Raw genomic sequence first — 19660 nt, 5'->3', positions numbered from 1 at the left:
TCTTGACGTAGGACAGTAAACTATAACAGTTAAGCCACAAGCAGTCTTAAAGGTTTATTATTACTAAGATAGTATCGATGATATCAGAGATACTTAATATTAACTTTTATTTGAAATAGAAAAGGATGACCTGTTTGTTGCCTATTCTAAACATACTGGAAGCATAGAATTGCTTTATAATCCCTTAGTAGAGGAAGCTGAGTAATGTCAAGATTAGGGTAGCGATTCTCAGAGGGATGGGCCTAAACCCAGCTAACTTTGTGAGTTCATTTTGGACCAGAGTTGCTGAAGCTGTCTCGTTAAGAGTTTGGTTTGGACAAGAATTGCTGAAGCTGTCTCTTGAATTCAGTGTGGACCAGAGTTGTTGAACCTGTCTGATTTGCTGAAATGGACAGTCTTACAGGTTTCTATCTATGTACCCTTTTGCTTCTAGTGTCAAAAATGTTAGCAAAAAGATGCAGTACATCATCAGTATCAATTTAGTCACATAATTTGAATTCTATGATCTTAGATTCATTTATAACAGACATTCTGTGAATTCCAGTGCCAGACCGTTTTTGAGAACTTTTTAATTATAAAATTTATGAAGATGGTGGATGTTGGAAGTGCCATCAAGTCAACTAACTCATGAGGATTGCATTTGCAACAGAATGAAACTGGCCCAATTCTGAGCCTCCCTTCATTCACTGGGCCTAGGCCCAGTGTTAAATCAATGTGTCTATCCTTGTTGAGTGTCTTCTAAGGGACACTGTAGCTTGACTTCCAAGTTTAATTTGTTTGTTCTTTTGGAAGTCTGTGGTATAGTCAATACAGTGTGCCGACACTTACTTGTTCTTTGTCTGGTTTTCACCTACATACAAAACGAGGAAATACCATGGCTTGGATGAGGCCACTTGACAGCATTGCTTTTTTAACATCTTAATGAGACCCTTGGGATCAGGGCTATGCAATGATGTTTGATTGCTAAATTCATGTGTGTTGATTGTGGATCCAAAGTAAAATCAGATATTAAAGTCCTTCATTTATCATGATACTTGATGCTTATGATGCTTTTGATCCAGTTACAAGGACTCTGTGTGTGTGTGTGTGTGTGTGTGTGTGTGTGTGTGTGTGTGTGTGACATAATTCATACTGAGGGCTATAGGAAGATATTTGATAGTTTTAAGGATCTTTAGAGGTTTGCCTCAAAATATTTATTGGGTACTCTTATTAAATCTTGATGAACTCAGCCAGGTTCTCATAGAGCTGAATAAAGGTTTCCTTTGTAAACATCCTGTTAATGTTTTGTAACTTATGTAAAATTAAAGATGTTTTGATTGCCATCAAATTGAGCATGACTCATAGTGACCCTACGAACAAAAGACTTGAAGCCTTTCTTTAACTATGTATGTTCTGTTCAGCACTGATGTTTAGGTTAAAATTTCTGGAAACAAAAAATTATTTAGTGATGAAAAAATGAAATTTTCTTTCCTTTTCTGAAAAGTTGTCCTTGTATATGTTTGATTTTGTGTTTAATTTTTTGTTCTACTTAAGTTCCTTTTTAAAAAAAATTTTCTACTAGTTTATTTACAAAATTCAAATACATTGTTTTCAAGAACAAATTCTTTCAATGGTAAATACAAGTAAAATGAAAACCTAATTAAGCTGTTAAACTATATTAAAAAGAACATCTATTCCATTTATTTGCCTATGTTACATAAACTGTTCAGGCTTTCATTTAAATTATTCTTCTAGTACAATAGTGGTCCAATATTTAATTCCTTTTAAGTTAAGCTTCCCACTTTAGTGATTTTCAGCAAGTTGGCTAAAGACCAAAACTTCCTGGTTCTCATTCACTATTCTCAATTCCTGTTTTACTTGTTAACAATACTATAGATTTTTTTTTCTGTGTAGCAGAAAATTTGTTTTCGTGTGCTTCTTTATTTCTGATAAACCTGCCATGAAAATGCTTAACTGTTGAAGCTTGCCTATTTTCTTTTACTTAGGGTTTTCCCCCCAAGAACCAAAAGGGTTATTACCCTTTCACTGTTTAAACTGCAAACATACAAAAGAAGTTGAAGATAAAGCAGCCACTTTAATCCAATAGAGGAGTTCAGATTTTACCTAAATTAGATGATTTTGCTCAGTCATTTGATCTTCATTTAACCACTATTTATTGACTGAGCCAGACCAAAGCCATGGCATTTTGTCATGCTTTCTAAAGCTCAGTAATAATTAGAAAAGGCTGAAGAAGAATGAATGCCTTTTTAATTCAATAGAAGTGATACATTTAATCCATATATAAGAAACTTGCTATAGAGACACAAATAAGCAATATCATTTAAGTGCATGCACTCCAGTTTTCAGATGAGCCTTAACCAGGGGAAGAGGAGCAATGTAAGAGGGAGTAGCTAGTGTATCTTTAAAAAAGCAAACTTAAGTAAATGACAAAACAATGTTGAATATATTAAGGTCATCTCATTTAACGTGTGGTTAAGTAGGGTTGATTTTTTTTCAGGATGCTATTTGAGCTTTGAGGGCATTAAGGGAAAGGTGGGCTAGGAATCGTTTTGATTTGAAGGTTCCAGGACAGGAAACAGTTTAGCACATTTGAGAAAGCAAAGGAAGGGAAATTGATGTGGAAATGAGAATTTACAATTTTGGATATATAAAGTACAAGAGGAAATGTTAAGGTTTAAAATGTATGACATTTGGTTTTGTACAGTAGAGGGTGGCAAAAAGTTTCAGGTGCGCTTGTGATGGTGGATTGGACAAGTGTAGTAAAAGGACAGTGGTATGGGATGTGTTCGGGAGTTAAGCAGCTCATGGTAATTCTGACTGGTAAAGAAGAATGAGATTTTTTAGTGCAAGTATTGTCACATGCTGCATACGATGGAGAATACTAGTTAAAAATTTAGAGTACAGGAAGAAAGAGTTTTAATTTTTACTATTGTAATAGTGCAGGAGAGGAAGACCCTCGGCGAGATGGATTGATTAAGTGACTGGGGAAATGTGGGAAGGTGTGTGGGAGGCAGATTGGCATAGGCCAGAGCAGGATTTAAGGCTGTTGTACATAGGGTTGCTATGAGTTACAGGCGACTAAATGGCACATAACAACAATAGCTAAAGACCTGTTTAGCTACAGTTAGATGATTAGCAGTAGTTTAAACAAAACAGTAAACCATCTAGCCATCAATACAGTTACTCTACCAACATTGTCATGTTGACTTTGCGCTTGCTGTGTATTACCATCTAATCTCAAGCTATTCCTCTTAGGGCTCATGTATAAGAGAGGCACTCACATGGTAAAGTGGGTTAAGCCACTTGGTTGCTAAGCATTTGGTGGTTCAAATCAACGATCTGCTGCTTAGGACAAAGATGAGGCATTCTGACCCCACTAAAAATTCACAGCCTTTGGAAAATTTGTTGTGTACCCTCCAATCCATAGCTGACCTGGCAGGTTTTTAAGTTGCTCTCCCATGGAGCAGCTGGTGGGTTCAGACTTCATGCTTTCCGGTTGAAGTGCAGGTCCTTGCCACCAGAGCTCTTGGAACACTAGGAGATAGACCTGTCTGCTCTTAAGGGTCACTGTGATTTGGAATCTGCTTCATGGCAATAGGATTTTATATAGATACGTATGTAGCTTACATATTTCTCTGCCTTTCTACAGCTAGCTAGCTAGCTCATTGTCATCAGGTTAGCATTGACTCATAGCTGACCCTGCTGCAGGTTTTTAGAGGCTGCAAACCACATAGGATTTCTTCCTGTGCACCATTCTCCCTCTGTGATTTGCCTGTCTTTTCACCTATGAAGCAATGGGTGGCTTCAAACTGCCTGCCTTTGAATTGGCAGCACATTAGGGCATTAGAGCTCCCTATAGATATTGTTATGTGCCATGGAGTCAGAACCAACTCAGCTGATTTTGCAGGATTTTCCAAACGCTGTAAATTGCATGGGAAAATTGCCTATCTTTCTCCCGTGGAGCAGCTGGTAGATTCACACTGCATGCCTTTGGGTTGGCAGCACAACTCCTTACCCATCAGAACACCGTAGTTCTCTGCAGATAGATATACTATAAATGTGTCTAGGTAAATAGATTTAAATGTATATAAAACATTTTTGTTAGGTGTTGTCGAGACGTAGAGCCCCTGTGAACGATAGATGTGAACCTTGTACCACCCCCGTGATCTCTGTCATGTGATAGAAAACAACTGAATTTGAGTAAATGGTACTATGAAAGCACATGTTGTGTGCTGTTGAGTTGGAACTGACTCCTAGCAGACCTTCCAGTGGATTTTCAGAGCCTGTAAATTGCTTGGTAGGAGAATGACCTTCCAGGGAGCAGCTGGTAAATTTGAACAGAGTTAAGTATGGCTCTCTAGAGGCCCATGAAAATGATGAATTTCCTTTTTAAAGTCATCATGATGTATCTGGAATAATGAGTGCACTCATGCCCGTGTGTCTCTGTTGGGGCAGGAATTGAAATCTTAATTCTGGGTATACTACAACCAGAATTTAGGTTTGGAAAGGGAGGGACCGCTCAGGAGTGGAAGACCCTGGATAAGATGGACTGACACAGTAACGGGTAGTAAGGCAGTGAGATTGACTCAGGCTAGGGCAAGGTTCAGAGCTATTTTCATAGGATTGCTGAGTCACAGTCGAGTCAATGGCACATAACAATAACAATATTAATCTTTGTTTCAATCATACCAATTTTTCTTCTCTATTATCTGAAGATAAATTATATTTCTTTTTCACTCTTCTCTGCTTTTAAGGAATCATTAGAGTTTGGGGACCATATAATGTTATGTATTACTGAGTCAACTACAGCTCATATAGCGACCCTATGAACAACGGCTCTGAGCCTTCCCCTATCCTGAGCCAACTACATTGTCAAAGTCACTGCCAATCCATCTCTTTAAGGGTCATCTTCTCTTGCACTCAGTCACATTCTACCCTTCCAAGCATGATGTCCTTCTCTAAGGACTGGCCTCTCCTGACAACATGCCCAAAGTATGTGAGATGGAATTTCACCTCCAAGGCCCTTATTTCCAATATCATCCACTAATGGAAGTCCACTGACAGTGGGAGATTGAAGTTGGACCAGTATTAATCTTGAGGATGCTGGGAAGATAATAGAAGATTAAGTGTTAGTGTTGTTTAGGTACCATCAAGTCAACTACAACTCACATGACCCTGTGAGTTGTGATTAGAACCTTGCCGTAATCACAGAATTATTGAGGAGCAGGGATGTCAGTTTGAGGACTAAGGTACACCTAGTTCATACCATGGTCTTTTCTGTCCTTGCTATGCATCTGAGAACTGAACAATGAAGAAGGATGACAGAAGAATTTATGTCTTTGGACTGTGTTGTTGGAGAAGAGTACTGAATAGCCCATGGACTGCCAAAATAGCAAACAGATATGCCTTGGACAAGGTGTGCCTTGGAGGCAAACATGTTAAAGCTTTGTCTCTCATACTTTAGGCATATTGCTGGAGAGGTTATCCCAGGCCATCATGCTTGGAAAGGTGGAGGGATGGCGAAGGAGAGAAAGAGCTTCAACCAGGTGGATTGATACAATGTGGGCTTCAGTGTGTGCTCGACTGTAAGGATGACACAGGATAGGACAGTGTTCAGATCTGTTGTTCATGAGGTTACTATGAGTCGTACTTGACAGCACCTAACAACAATAAAAATTGTAAATAAACAGTGCTGTGTCATGCTGGACAAAGATGTGCCATCTTCCCCCATGTGAGGAACTGCTTCTGAAAACCCGCTGGAGGGTCAGTTGTAGGTCGGTTCTGACTATGGTACACGACAAAATACCATGTTGAGGGAATTCAGATGGTTCAGTCAGTAGAGTTGCACTGCTAACCCAAAGGTGACACTGCTGGTTCAAATCCACCAGTGGCTTTATGGGAGGAAGATGAACCGTATCCTCCAGACCAGTTTACAACTCCTGGTGAGTCAGCGCTAAGTCAGTTCTACTCAACAGCAATGCATTTATATGATACCATAGCGGAAGTGTGGCATCTTTCACTCTTGAGTGAGTTAATGTAATTAAAGCATATATTCAATGGAATTCTACAAATATGTGTATAAGAGAGGAAGAAGGCCTGAAAGACCGTGAATGAGACATTTTGAGCTACCAGTGCAATCCAGACACTAACATATACTATGTGGAACATGCAGTTTTGTTCTTTGACTTTGCCCATGCTCATTTTTTAATTTATTTACTGTTTCTTAATTAGTTCTGTTGTTCATCAGGCCACATAGAGATTGTTAAGTGCTTTTATAATGAGTCAATTAATGCAAGATGCTAATGAGATTCTTGGTATCCATTCAGACCATTATTAGCATTTAGTGAAGTAGGAGGAGCCACTGTGCTAAGAACATCTTTATGTGTTGCTAATACGGCAGCCGTCACATTTGTTCCCACGTTATCCAGAGCTTTGAGAGATTTAAATGAAAAATAAAGAGAGCATTCAATATTGTACTGTTGAGGAAGTCTCGGGTGGTGAGAGAATGTGTGGGCCCAACACTTGTCAGGTGGTTGACCGAGCCGCCAATCTTCACTTTCCAGCTTTGTCCGCTTGTGCAGATTGTTCAAGTGTTCTAGATTTTAGTTCCTCTCCCTTGAATGGTAAAACAGGAATGGTTATACTTAATGTACTTAGCTCAGTCTGGGCAGAATGCAGCTCTTGTAGGTAGCAGTATAATAAATAATAATACAGAATTCTAAATTTCTGTCTTCACAAATGCACACCTTGAGAAATTGTAAAAATGTTTAGAAAAGGTTTAGCAACTTTAATGCTTAGCCAATAAAGAGCAGAGTGCAGTTTGGAGCTCACCTTATGAGATGGTATTTTTTATGTGAAATTTAGAAAAGAAAGTAAAAGATATTGCTTGATTTATTCTTCATTATTAAAATTACCATAAGAAAACTTGGTGTATTTATGTGGATATTTTGGAACATGGCCATGGCATTACTGACTGGCTAGAACCATAGTGGATTTTCTCTAATTCTCTGATGTTGGGTTTGGATTAGTTTTGTCTATATATAGTATGTTAATAACTGAATGAGTCACTGTAAAGCTTAGGAATGTGTGGCTTCATGTCATAGTCTCCTTATAAACGTTTTCTACATTCATGCAAATAGGAAATATGCTTCATATTTTCTGTAGTAAAGTGGAAAATCTTTGATCCTACACATCATACAGGTTTTTGTTTGTTTTTTACAATCATTAACTGCTGGAATGGTTTATATACATTTTCTGCCACCTTACACTTTTGCTTTTAACTATATAATAGGTTTGTATTTTTTTAACTTGACCTTTGAAAGTATTTATGAAAGGAGATTGGTGGCTTAGTTTCATCTAAAGGCTGTGAAAGGCCAAGTTTGGAGTGAAGCCTTTAAAATAAAATTGGATCTGGACTCACGATGGTTTATTTAACAGATGAAGACAAGTATCCATTCCATGGCAACAGATACTGCAGTGAGCTAGAAAGGAGAGTGGCTTATGTAAAACCGGTGGTGACAGGAGGAGAAGGGGGGTTTTCTACCCTTCTTCACCATTAAAGCCCCTTTCCGAGAGGACTAAATTAATTTTATTAGGAAGTCAAAATTAAAGGTGGAAAACAAGGGAAACAGCAGTTTTACAGCTGGAAAGAAAATAAGTTCATGTGGAATTAAAAGCAGTTATACTTCTGTTTCTCTCTCCCATCTCCCTGCTTCCTTTCATTTGTAAGCAGTAGACCTTTGTGGACTAGTGTGAAATGGATGTTTAACCCTCTGGTTTCCTTTTATCTGTTGGATATCTTAGATATTTTGTAGCCTCATAGCATAGTTGTACAAAATTAGTAATCAGATACCTGAGTTCTGTCTCAGTTACATCACTAATTCATATGTTACGTGAGCTTGAGCTCAGGCTCTTAATCATAATGATACTAATAAATAAAATATATCTAGAAATATCATTTAGGATAGGAAAAGCCTTTCAAAGATTAAAAAATTACAAATTGAAAATACTTTTTCAAAGTTACTCGCTATGTAAATATAAAGTGATAGGATTATATTCAAATCATTGCTTACTCATATAAAATTATCAAGGTATTTGGAAGGAGGAGACAAAAGAGGTGTTGTACCCACCAAATAACTTATAAAGAGACTAAAACAGACTGTTCTTGAATTTTTAAGAGACATGGACATATCATATTTTAAACTTATAAAACTCAGTTCCCAGTTGCTTCTAGCTTTTTTTGAAGGGCAGAGAGTGGTGGGAGGTGAGATTTCAATAAGCCAAACATGGAATTAACAGTGTGAACTGAACTCATGTGAACTGTATAATATTTTTGTCCCTCTGTTGTTATGACCTTGTACAAATAAACTAAGATAAGGCTGTCTGGTTCTAGCAAGTTCCGCAAAAAAGAAATTTGATAAGGATAATATTAGCACTGGAAAAATCTATAATATGAAATGTGAGCCCTTTTGATATTTAACATAAATTTTTAGAGGTAACTTGATGACATGAAATTTCTCTGTACCGTGGAGGCATACATGAACCACAGAGTCCTTCATTTATAAGCCAGTGTTGCTGTATTGGGCTCTTTGTACTGAAGAATGATTCATTCTGAGTGATTCATCAAAATAAAGATTCCATGCCTCTGGCAGTCACTGTTAACTCCTTATTTCCTGGACATTGGCCTTCCTGGCATACTTATAAATAAATGTAATGCACATATACATTGAGGAGATACAGAAATGAACCTTGATCAAGGATTAGCACACCCACATCCTTTGCAGGAGTTGGCATGGGGTTGGTTGGGCCATTTTACAGGTTATCCCTCTGCTTCAGTCTGTTTGCTGGGTTAGTCATTCCCTAGGGTGTGTCAAAGAAGTTGGGAATAATAGTGGAATTCTTTTAACAGACCAAGAAGTGAACTCTTCCCCAAGTGAATTAACAGTCCATCTACTGTTTTAAAACTGTTAAACCAGTTTCATTCTGTGTTTGGAGGGTTTTGGGTTGTTTTTTTTTTTTTTTGCATTCTACTCATAGCTTATTTCAGGATTTAAACTTCAAAAATACGAGTAGCTGGTTACTGGAATAAAGAGACATTTGTAGCTTGCATTTTAAATGGTATCTGTGCACATTCTAAGCCCTGAGAGCACAGTGGTGACACTCAGCTGCTCACCAAAAGCTGAGGTTTGAGCCCAGCAGCTCTGCAGTAGAGAGATGTAGCAGTTGGCTTCTGTGACAGTTATACAGCCAGTAAACCCTAGGAGGTGCTGTCTGTCGGGTTGCTAAGAGAATTGACTTGACAGTATTTTGGGTTTGGGTTTGTTGGGTTTTTTTAGTACATGTGCTGCCTCTTAATGTCTGTGTGTCTTGAAGGGCATTCATACATTCATTTATTCATTCATTATTAAACTTCCATCTTCTGGTTTGAACAAAATTCTACCCAGGAACTAACCTATAAAAGAGCTCTGGTGGCTGAGTGGACAAGGAGCTGTGCTTCCAACCCAAAGACAAGCAGTTCTAATCCACCAGCTGTTCTGAGGGAGAAAGAAGGGCAATCGCTTTTGTGCAATCTATAGTCTTTGAAAACCCGCTACAGGGTCACTATGAATGTGTTCTGACTCGATGGCAATGAGTAGAGTAGTAGCTAGTCTGTTTTCATGTTAATGATACAGAGATTTCATGTTGCTCTTTAGTTAACTTTTTGTAGTCAAGCTAATATTTTTTTGTGAAGTGTTGTTTTTCTCTGATAAATCACAAAGCCTTTGTACAGTTGTTCCTGTTTATTCTTAATGCTCTTTTTAATTTTTATTTTATATTGGTTGGCATAAAAGATTCATATTCTTAGTGCTGAAACATGCTTGTGAATAAACTATTCATATACTATGAATAAAAGTTATAAAATCAGTCTAGGGCTTTATTTGCCTTGGTAAGAAATTTTCTTAGAGAAATTTTGAATTTATTGAATGACATATATACATATAAGTGAAATCTCCATTCATGTTGTTATTGTTAGGTGGCATCGAGTTGAGTATGACTCATAGTCACCCTGTGAACAATAGGCCTGACCTTGGTCCTATCCTGCACCGTCCTCTTCATCTCCAGCATACTTAAGCCAATTGCTGGGCCCACTGTGTCAATCTCGGTGAGGGTCTTTTTCCATTTCATTGACCTTTCCAAGCATAATACCCCTTTCCAAGGAACAGCCTTTCCTAGCAACATGCTCAAAATATGAGACAAAGTTTTGCCATCCTTGCCTCCAAGGAGCATTCAGGCTGCACTTTTCCCAAAGCATATGTTTGGGGGGGGGGGTTTGACAGTCCGTAGGATATTCCATGCTTTTCTCCAACACAACTCAAAGGCATCAGTTCTTATTCAGCTCCCAGATGCATAGCAAGTGATTGAAAAGTAGCTTGGTATAATTCACAATTTTAAAAAGAAATGCTCATCCATATAGTCACTGAAAGACACTAGGGATTGTTATCCTAAAGGCTTTGAAGAACAAGAACTATAGGTGTTAACACATTATTGTTATATACATCACAATTCTTAATTTCTCTTGTTCGCTGTAGTGTACTGTTGAGTTGGAACTGACCCATAGCTGACCCTCTGGAGGGTTTTCAGAGGCAGTTAATTGGGTGGGAGGAGGTTGCTCATCTTTCTCCCACGTAGCAGCTGGTAGATTCTGTGTGCCTTGGGGATTGCAGTGCACCTTCTTACCACTAGGCCATCAGAGCTCCCTACATCAGACAGAATTTGGGGTTTCTCTTGGTAGATAACATAAATATGTACACCATGTGCACATATGGGCCATATATGAAGCAGCCATGAAAAGATATGTCTCGGTTAAGAAATTAGTGATAGGGCATTCACAGAGGGAGGAACAAACAAGAATAGCATGGTAATGAGAAATGGATGAAGAAAAGATACTTTTAGGGACAAGTTTGTTCTTTGGCTTAGAAAAAGCAGGAAGTTTATTCAGAATTGTAATGGCCATCTAGCTGATGACTCCTGGCTTCTGTTGTCATGTGTTCGACTGACAGCAAGTCATGTGGATAATGCTCTGATGATGGAGGAGAGAAAAGCTAGAATGAAGAACTTTGCAGACAACAGTAAAGAATTTCAACTTTACCAGGAAAGGTTTTTTTTTTTTAGGTTTCTTGACATTCTTCGGTTTTAGACAACCTTTTGTGATCAGCTCAATGTTTTGAGAAGATAGAAATAATGTGAAAAAAATTTGAAGGTAGAAGCAAAACTAAAGCAGAGGCTCTAGGAGAATTTAATACATTGGGTAATGACATTTGAAAATGTAAAAATGAAGAGATGGAAGAATTAATGATGACAATAGTGTAATTCCCAAATGGTAAGAAGCTTTAGGGGAGAATATTCATCTAGTGAGTCAACAGATATGAATGAGCACCTCTGATGTGTTTTAAGATCTGTGAGAGAACAGTTGAGACCTGAATGAAATGAGACAAGGGTTCTCCTTATTACCTGGGCAGAGAGCATCCTGAAAGTGAAGCCAGTCATAGCTCTGTGCAGCAATGTGCTCCCAGCTTGACCAGGAAGAGAGGAGTGTCAGGAGAGGAGATGTAGAATGTCATCAAGTAGAGCAGGCAGGGTCTCAAAAACTGGGAGAGGATCAGAATTCCCGTTTAGGTGTGATGAAGAGTCACTGGCGTGGCATGGTCTGACAGGAGAGTAGAGCAAGAGGATTACTTAGGTAGCCTTTGAGTCCTTCAGGTGAGGTCGGGTGGCAATCGGCCATTGACTCTCCATTGGCTGCTTTTCAGAAGTAGATCCTTTAGCCCTTCCTTTTAGTCTGTTTTAGTCCGGAAGCTTCACTGAGACCTGTGTCATGTGACAGCAAAATACAACCCTCCCTTGACAGATGGCAGTGGTGGTGTTGAGGTGCTTTGACAAGGACTCAGACCTAGGAAGGTGAAAATTGACCCCTGAGCCACCCGGTGAAGCCTATTGTTGTTGTTGATTGCTGTTGAACATGCTGTTGAACATGACTCATAGCGACCTATGAACAAAAGACCTGAAGCCTTTCTAGAACTATCACCATTTCTCAAAGTTCATCGAGTTTCCAGAGGCATATTGTTTAGGAAGTGGATGCCTCTCCAGGTGAGGCCTAGAGCAATAGTAATGGAGGTAGTCAGACATGGTGAAATGCTAGATATTTTCTTGGAAGTTGGGCTAACAGCATTTGTTTATGAACTAGATATGAGTTGTGAAAGAAGAAAATCAGAGCACTATGCGTGGGGTCCCTACGGTGGACTTGTGTGAGAAAAATTCATTCCATTTCTAGGGACAAGCAGATCCTTTCAGCACCTTCATACGGCTCCATTCCTCCCAGCAGAGGCACCATCGTGCCGGTCACCACAGGCTGGTGAGAGGAGTGGGTGCTGGGCACTCCCGTGACTGGGCATCTTGGGACTATTGTACAAATGAAGAAACCCTGGATGACACCTCAGGTCCTGACCTGGGGGACCAAGTGAACTATAATGCCATTTCAGAATGGAAAGATTAAAAGAGGAAGTAATGGAGTGTGGAAGAAAGTAGCAGGAAGCAAGTTTGGGGCATGAATATGAAATAACCTATTATCCCTGAAGGTGGTATCAGATGTCTGGAGCTGGGGTCAGGCCTGGTCAGGATGCATTTTTAAAATTTGAAGCGATAGCTTGCCAATCACAAGTTGTAGGCTTATATTGGCAATGTGATTTAAAGATGGAGATTGGTGGTCATTCTGCCCAGAGGAATTTATGAAGCCTTTGAGAGAAATGATGTTAAAACACCAGAAGGCTGAAGACTGGTAGTGGGAAATGGGAAGCTGACATGCAAAACAACATAAACAGGAACATCCAACTTCATGAAGACAAGAGTGTGAGTGGGAGGGATGAGAAAATAGGGTTTAGAAAGTTTGTTATTGGACTTTAGAAAGTCGTGTGTGGGAGTATTGTTCAGCAGTTAACAGTGGATGTGAAAGGAATCTGCAGAGGATTAAAATCTGGGAGTGGAAGCAAACATACACATAAATTGAGAACATTCTATACAATTCTGTCATACTCTTCCATTGAGAAAACTGCTCTGGACTGTTAAGAGTTGCAGGCTGCTGACTGGGCGGCGTTAAAGGGTCGTTGAAAGGGAAGCTAGCTGGTGGACTGACGAAGCTGAGGCTTTTTGAAGTGTGATCTGTGTTGTCACCAATAACAATGACCATGTTTTTTAGAATGTGCTCCACTAGTTCAACAGGTTCTGGCATTGTACAACTTTACAAAGCACTTCTTGAATCTTCAGGAAAAGAATAAAACCCGTTGACCCCAGGGCCCCATTTTCATTTCTCTGGAACACATCTGAAAAGGCTGACTCCACAGCAGTGACTGTTCCAGTGCCACTGAGAAGTTGACAGGCTACAGAAAAGGGCATGCTAGAGTAGGAAGGGGTCATGTCCAGAGTGAGATTGTGAGAGCACAGCCCAAGGGGTAGGGACTCTTCGGGTGGACAGCTGGGCGACTTTTCCTTCCTCCATTCAAACTTTGTCATCTTACATTTCGGTCTTAGATCATCATGAATGTTGAAATTTCCAAGGTATGAGACCAAAGTGTGAATTTATCAAGAATTTACAAACACTGTGTAATCAACAGTTTCTCATACTTTAAGGACTTTTCTATGCAACAGACCAAAATTCCAGTAACCATCAGGATTACTGCTTTTTCTTAAGAAACAGGAAAACAAAGTGGTTAACTGTCAGGAGGCACACTCTGATGAACAGCAGGGATTTAGCATTTTGAATTGAGGTAGTAGATGTCCCAATTGGCACTTCGTACTCACTGAACCAAATACCAGCTTTCCATTGAACGACAGCCCTGTTCTATTTACTACCATTTTGCAGATGGTCTCAATATTTTTTCCAGTGAGTGATGAGAACAGTGAATGCTGACAGGGTTTTGACATTGATATACTGTTACTTTTTAATGATGGGAGTTTTTTCTTCAATATGTGAACCTCTTCTCAATAGGAAGAATTTGAAACCATGTTTAATTTCCCGGATTGTGTTTCATAAGTAGTTTCCGTTCGACTCACCCACTTCTCCATGCCTGCTCCCATGTGCCTTGCACTTCTTACTGAATTTCCCCCTCGTATTCATTGTCACACATTCATTTTTTTTATGATAGGCGTGTACTCATTAGTTTTTTCCTTGGGGTCCAGCTGAAGTGTTCTACGTACATGGGAGACCACTCACCAGAAGTCTATTTTATTTGTATATTTCCCGTGTCAGGTGCATGAGCTTTCTTTTCTTCACAGGTAAAGTCAGTGATAAACCTTTTGTTTGCGGCTTACACCGGAGACGTGTCTGCACTCCGAAGGTACATTAACGAGGAGGGGTAGTATGTGGTTTATATTGATGCAGTTGTTTCTAGGCAGGTAGCCTTTTTACATTCCCCATGAATAAAATGATCCAAACAAAATTTACCTTCAACTACTTCCAGTGACTTAGATGTGCTCTCCAATTCTGTCCTTTCTTTCCCTCATCTTGTTTGCTAAAATGTTTTGTCATTAGATGTTCATGTGTTACTGGAATAGGACAGTGCCATCTCAGCTACCAACCACCCTTAACTACCCTGAGGGAAGGGCACAGGGGCGTGAATCCTGTAGACAAGCCATGTGGACCTGGATGTGCAATTGATAGTTCCAACGAGGAAAATGCCTACCGTGAAGTCCTCCCTTTATTTGAAGGGCGGGCTTTTATAGTTCTTAGAAAGAATAGACTGTAAAATCCTTAAAACTAGCAGTTTGTGAAAGCATACAACTTTGGTGTGTGTTTCTGCCCTTCTTAGGCAGAAATAATCATCAGTACACCTGTACCACTATTCTTGTATCAGTAACATATGGAGCCCATGAAATGGCTAATGTTTACTCCCCCCCCCCCCCCCCCGTAAAATCAACACCAGGGGAGCCAGGTGAAATGGCCTTGGACCTGTGTAAATACTCAAAATTCTTGATACAGAGGTGAATGTTTGAATAGGAGCCTGGGTTCGACATTTGAGGGTTCGATTAAGTTTGGTGCCTGAGAGTGGGCCCCATGGTATGCTGGGCCCTTAAGAGTCATCTGATGGGGTAAAGGTTACTAGCACTGACTGCATTTCTTTTACACGATCTGACTGGCTATATCCAAAAACTTCGCAGGTTTGCTCTGTCAGCCATGGACATGGAGCAGCGAGACTATGACTCGAGAACAGCACTCCACGTAGCTGCGGCCGAGGGTAACACTTGAACCACTTTCACACAGTTTTTTCCCAGACTTAATTTCTACTCAGTACTAAAACGCTTGGTTTTGTTTTGGATATAGGTCACGTTGAAGTTGTAAAATTTTTGCTGGAAGCCTGCAAAGTAAATCCTTTCCCCAAGGATAGGTGAGTACTTACCTTCTAATACATAGTTGGCAAGTTATCTTGCCAGTTATAACATCCAAGGGATGATATGCTTAAGTCCATCATCTGTGTATCAGAGACATTCTTGAAGCTGTTAAGGTGACTTACCAGAGGCAACAAACAAAACCTTGTGACATGCTCTCCAATATCCCATTTCTTAGCTGGAAGTGGCCTCATAGTTAGACTTTTTCTGGTTAGTTTGAGTATCAGTCAGTACAGTGTAAAAGGAAAACAATGCCCTATACATGGTAAAAAAGAATTTGTCCTCATGGAGCATTTAACCACAAGATAAACATTTCTCATGGTATATGAGATAAACATTTACAGAACCATATAAAAGTGTAAGAAATGGACTTTGACTGAACTCTAAAATGAGTATACTGGAGTTTTGTGAAATCCCTAGATTTAGGTGGAACTGGTCTTTTAGGGACTCTGTAGAAGCTAAATTTTAATCAGTGCTTTGGGAAGAGAAAAGATTTGAAAGTCACAGGAAGAAGAAATGGGTATTCTGTCTGCGGTGGAGATCTGGTTGGAATGCATTCTGCTTCTCCTCTGGTCCTTTCTGCCTCCTGGTCCACGTGGCAAACTGGATTCACCTTGCTGTAAATGTTGTTCCCAAAGTGACCAGACAAGGGAGGGGTGAGAGTGCACTTTGCTTACACTTAGCAAACTCTGTATGCATTTGGCTGCATGTTATATCCGAACTGGTGAATACAGAGAAAGAAAAGATCAGGAAAATGAAAAGCAAAAATAAATGGTAGGTATGTAGGAGTCTGAAATCATTATTTGAAGTCAGGGAATTGTGTCCAGTTTGCAGCAACTGGATTACTGCCTAGCAGTCAGATCTGTTTACCATCCAAGGCAGCAGCCTCCAAGTCGACTTCATCATACACTCCAAAGGGTTCTCAATGGCTGAATTTTCAGAAGTAGATTGCCAAGCCTTTCTTCTGAGTGCCTCTTAGTTGACTGGAACCTCCAACCTTTTGGAGCACATTAACTGATCTCACCACCCAGGGACTGCTTCTTTTACTAAGCTGTCAGCTTTTAAAGAAAAAAAATGAATTTCATAATTTAGCTGGGAAGAAATGCAGAAAAAGTTCTGAGTGTCTGAAAACTATTAACCTATTTTTGTAAGTATGGTTAACCTTTTATTACTAGTTGTTTAAAAGTATTATGACAAAATTATCTTTTTTGTCAATATTCTTAACATCATGTTAGGTTTCCTACTAGGCTTCTATTCCTGGCTTAAACACATGCTAGAAATATGTACTGTTCTTGGTCTAACGATTGATACACTGCTTGCCCCCCCTAAAACCCAAAACTGGCCTCAAAGTATGTGGGAATAGGGTACCCAACTGGGTTACAAAACAAAGCTAGTAATTTGATTATTGAGTTTTCAAAAATTGTAGAATAGAAACAAGAAATGTAAGATAACCTTTTTATCTATTGCATAGTATTAATGTCTCCTAACATCATAAAACATGCTTGAGCAAAATTATTTTCTTCTCTAATGCTGATTTTTGCCTTATTTCATAGGAGAGCTGTAATAATAAAAAGGCAGCTTGCAGTTAACATTCCATTTTTCCAATGGAAAAATGAAAAGCATCCCTTCCTGTTTCCTGCTTAGGGCATTGACACCTTATACTAGGAAGCCCTACAGAAAAGTGAAAAACATTTAATTCAGCTGGTTTTGAGAAACACAACTCGATTTTAAAAATTTACAAGTTTAACAAACTATCAAAAAAGATTTAAAAATGAGACTGTTTATAAAATCTGCCCGTTTCATACTATGACCTCAGTTAAAAGGGTGCCAGGTGAAGGACAGATGGAAAAACATAATGCCAGGAATGGAAACAAGGAAAAACAGTAGAAGTTAAGAGTGACATGAAAAAGATGGAGTTAAGAAAGACCAGCAGCTCCAAAGAGGGGGATAGGAAGAGAAGCTTCATCCTGTCAAATACTGGGGCTCTAATAACCACAAAGTTTCTTGAGATTGTCAGTTTTATAGTGCGAGCTCTGGTGGACTAGTGGTAAGAAACTGCATTGCAATCCTGAAGGCGTGCGGTTCTGAGGTTTGAATCTACCAGCTGCTCTGTGGGAGAAGAATGGGCAATCTCCTCCCATGCAAACTGCCTCTGAAAGCCTGCAGGAGGGTCTTCTGTGGGGCAGTTCCAACTCAGTGGTACACAACAACATCTCCTCTTAGTGAAGTCTTTCAAAAGGCTGATTAGCTGATGAACAGCTGTGCAGGTCTCATTTGTTCTGTCTCCTTGCACCCTCAGCAGTACTAGAAGTGTACTTATTATGGAACAGTTGGTTGGTTTGTGCAGAAGTCCGGCCAGGACTGCGAGTTCCAGTCTTTACCACTTGATTACAACTTTAGTTCCCGTGTGGCATTTGGCTGATCCTTTTCCTCCCATGTGCACTTGAGCCTTAATGCTGTTGTGCTGTCAAGTCATAACTGACCCATAGCTGACCCTCTGGCGGGTTTTCAGAGGCAGTAAATCATGTAGGAGGAGACTGCCCACCCTTCTCCGCCAGACTCAGTGAGGTCTTGATTATTTCTACACTCCTGAGACTGTAATTTTTTAATTGACAAAATCACATATTTCCCCGCCCCCTCTCAAAGACATCCACTTTCTAAACAGCAGGCCTCCAGAAACTCTATAAACTTTGATAAATGTCTGTAGTTGTAGAGGGGCTTCAAGCCTTTTGTTCATAGGGTTGCAATGAGTCATGCTCAACGTGAAGGCAATCAGCAACTCAAAGGCTAAGGTGGTGGATGTTGGACACTTGATTTAAAAGGTGGACTGGAGCTTTTGCTTAACTAACATTGAAGGATACGAACACAGTCATGGCTAACGCTTACTTTCTGAAGACCCTTCCATAAGCACTTACACATGTAAACAAGACTCTTCCATAGAAGTGTCTCCCTTTCTTCCCATATCCCAACTTGTCTCTGAGACCAGTTTTTGAGTTACAAATCCCTTCTGGAGTTCACTATTACTTTTTTATATGTAATAGTGCTAAAAGGAATTTCTTTTGAGTGAACATTTAACTGCTTTTCTTTTTTTTTCTAATTGTTTTTTTTCAAAATTTTTTTGTGTATACCGTCAAATCATATCTGACAGGTACAGGAGGAGATTGCCCCTCCTTCTCCAGCAGAGCATCTGGTGGATTCAAACCATGTTCCTCTGGGATTGCAGAGCAGAGCTCCCTTAATTGCTTTTCTAATCTTTGGGTACTAGATTCTCTTCTTTGTACAGAAATTACTTAATGACCCCCTCCATGTTGTGCCGCTGCTGCAGGTGGAATAACACCCCCATGGACGAAGCACTGCACTTTGGACACCATGACGTATTTAAAATCCTCCAGGAATACCAAGTCCAGTACACACCTCAAGGAGATTCTGACGAGGGAAAGGAAAACCAAACCGTCCATAAGAATCTTGATGGATTGTTATAACGGTCTCAAGCACTGACCTGTTTCATTTGGGAAATGAGTATGAAGAATGAGCGGGTGCATTTCTACCTGGCAGTGATGTATATTTTACGGCATTTGTCATTTCAGTGTTATCGGTGTTTTCTCCATTGTACGCACAGGACAAATTTGATCTCATTGGGAAAAAATAGAAATAAAACAATCTCCCTCCATAATGTGAGCAATATTTACCTCGTGCATTGTACAGTTTGATGTAAGAGAAATAGTTACCGATGCTAGCTTACCTATGTGCTCTTCATGATTTGTGTGTGTGTGTGTTTTGTGAATCCTCCTTTTACAGTGATGATCTGTTGAGATGCATTTGTAAATTAAGCTCTGTGGTGCAGTCTGTCCCGATGGATCAAGGCTGCTTTTAGAAGCAAATAGTGTGATTTTCCAGAGTTCAAATATAGATTTAGTTTGAGTGAACAATACACACTTAGGACTGTGTGTTTAAAAATGTCTCCTTTCACCCTCCTTCATGACTCTTTAAAGATTCTATTAGTTAACAGCTGTTAGTAAGATAGACCAATTGTGCTTAGACTTTATCAGGGAATCTGTTCCAGATGTTTGGTGACCAAAACACGTGTGAATGTAGTTATATTTCGGAAAGTTTTCCTTTTTCTATACTCCCTTAGTCCAGCCTCTCTTCCCAGACATCTACTTGCCTCTTTCCTTTAGCTGGGAAAGTGGGTGCTGGTATACTATGCAGTTTTCCTGTTTTCCACAGTAAGTCAGAAAATGCC

The 19660-nt window shown here is 39.6% G+C and overlaps 1 protein-coding gene across 1 annotated transcript in view; it reads left to right on the top strand.

Moving 5' to 3' along the window:
- The window catches only part of GLS (glutaminase), a 71929-nt gene extending 52776 nt beyond the window's left edge, over positions 1 to 19153 (top strand). Inside the window, exons 15-18 of the mRNA XM_006878754.1 lie at positions 14308 to 14369; positions 15190 to 15266; positions 15353 to 15416; positions 18743 to 19153. Coding sequence (XP_006878816.1) covers positions 14308 to 14369; positions 15190 to 15266; positions 15353 to 15416; positions 18743 to 18899 — 360 coding nt within the window. The 3' untranslated portion in view covers positions 18900 to 19153. The remainder of the gene's footprint in view (positions 1 to 14307; positions 14370 to 15189; positions 15267 to 15352; positions 15417 to 18742) is intronic.
- The last annotated feature ends 507 nt before the right edge of the window (positions 19154 to 19660 follow it).

This window comes from Elephantulus edwardii, unplaced genomic scaffold (assembly GCF_000299155.1).
Source record: "Elephantulus edwardii isolate Elephantulus edwardi_28Jun2011 unplaced genomic scaffold, EleEdw1.0 scaffold00001, whole genome shotgun sequence".
Taxonomy (NCBI): domain Eukaryota; kingdom Metazoa; phylum Chordata; class Mammalia; order Macroscelidea; family Macroscelididae; genus Elephantulus; species Elephantulus edwardii.
The sequence above is the reverse complement of the archived record's forward strand: the minus strand, read 5'-3'. Positions and strand labels throughout refer to the sequence as shown.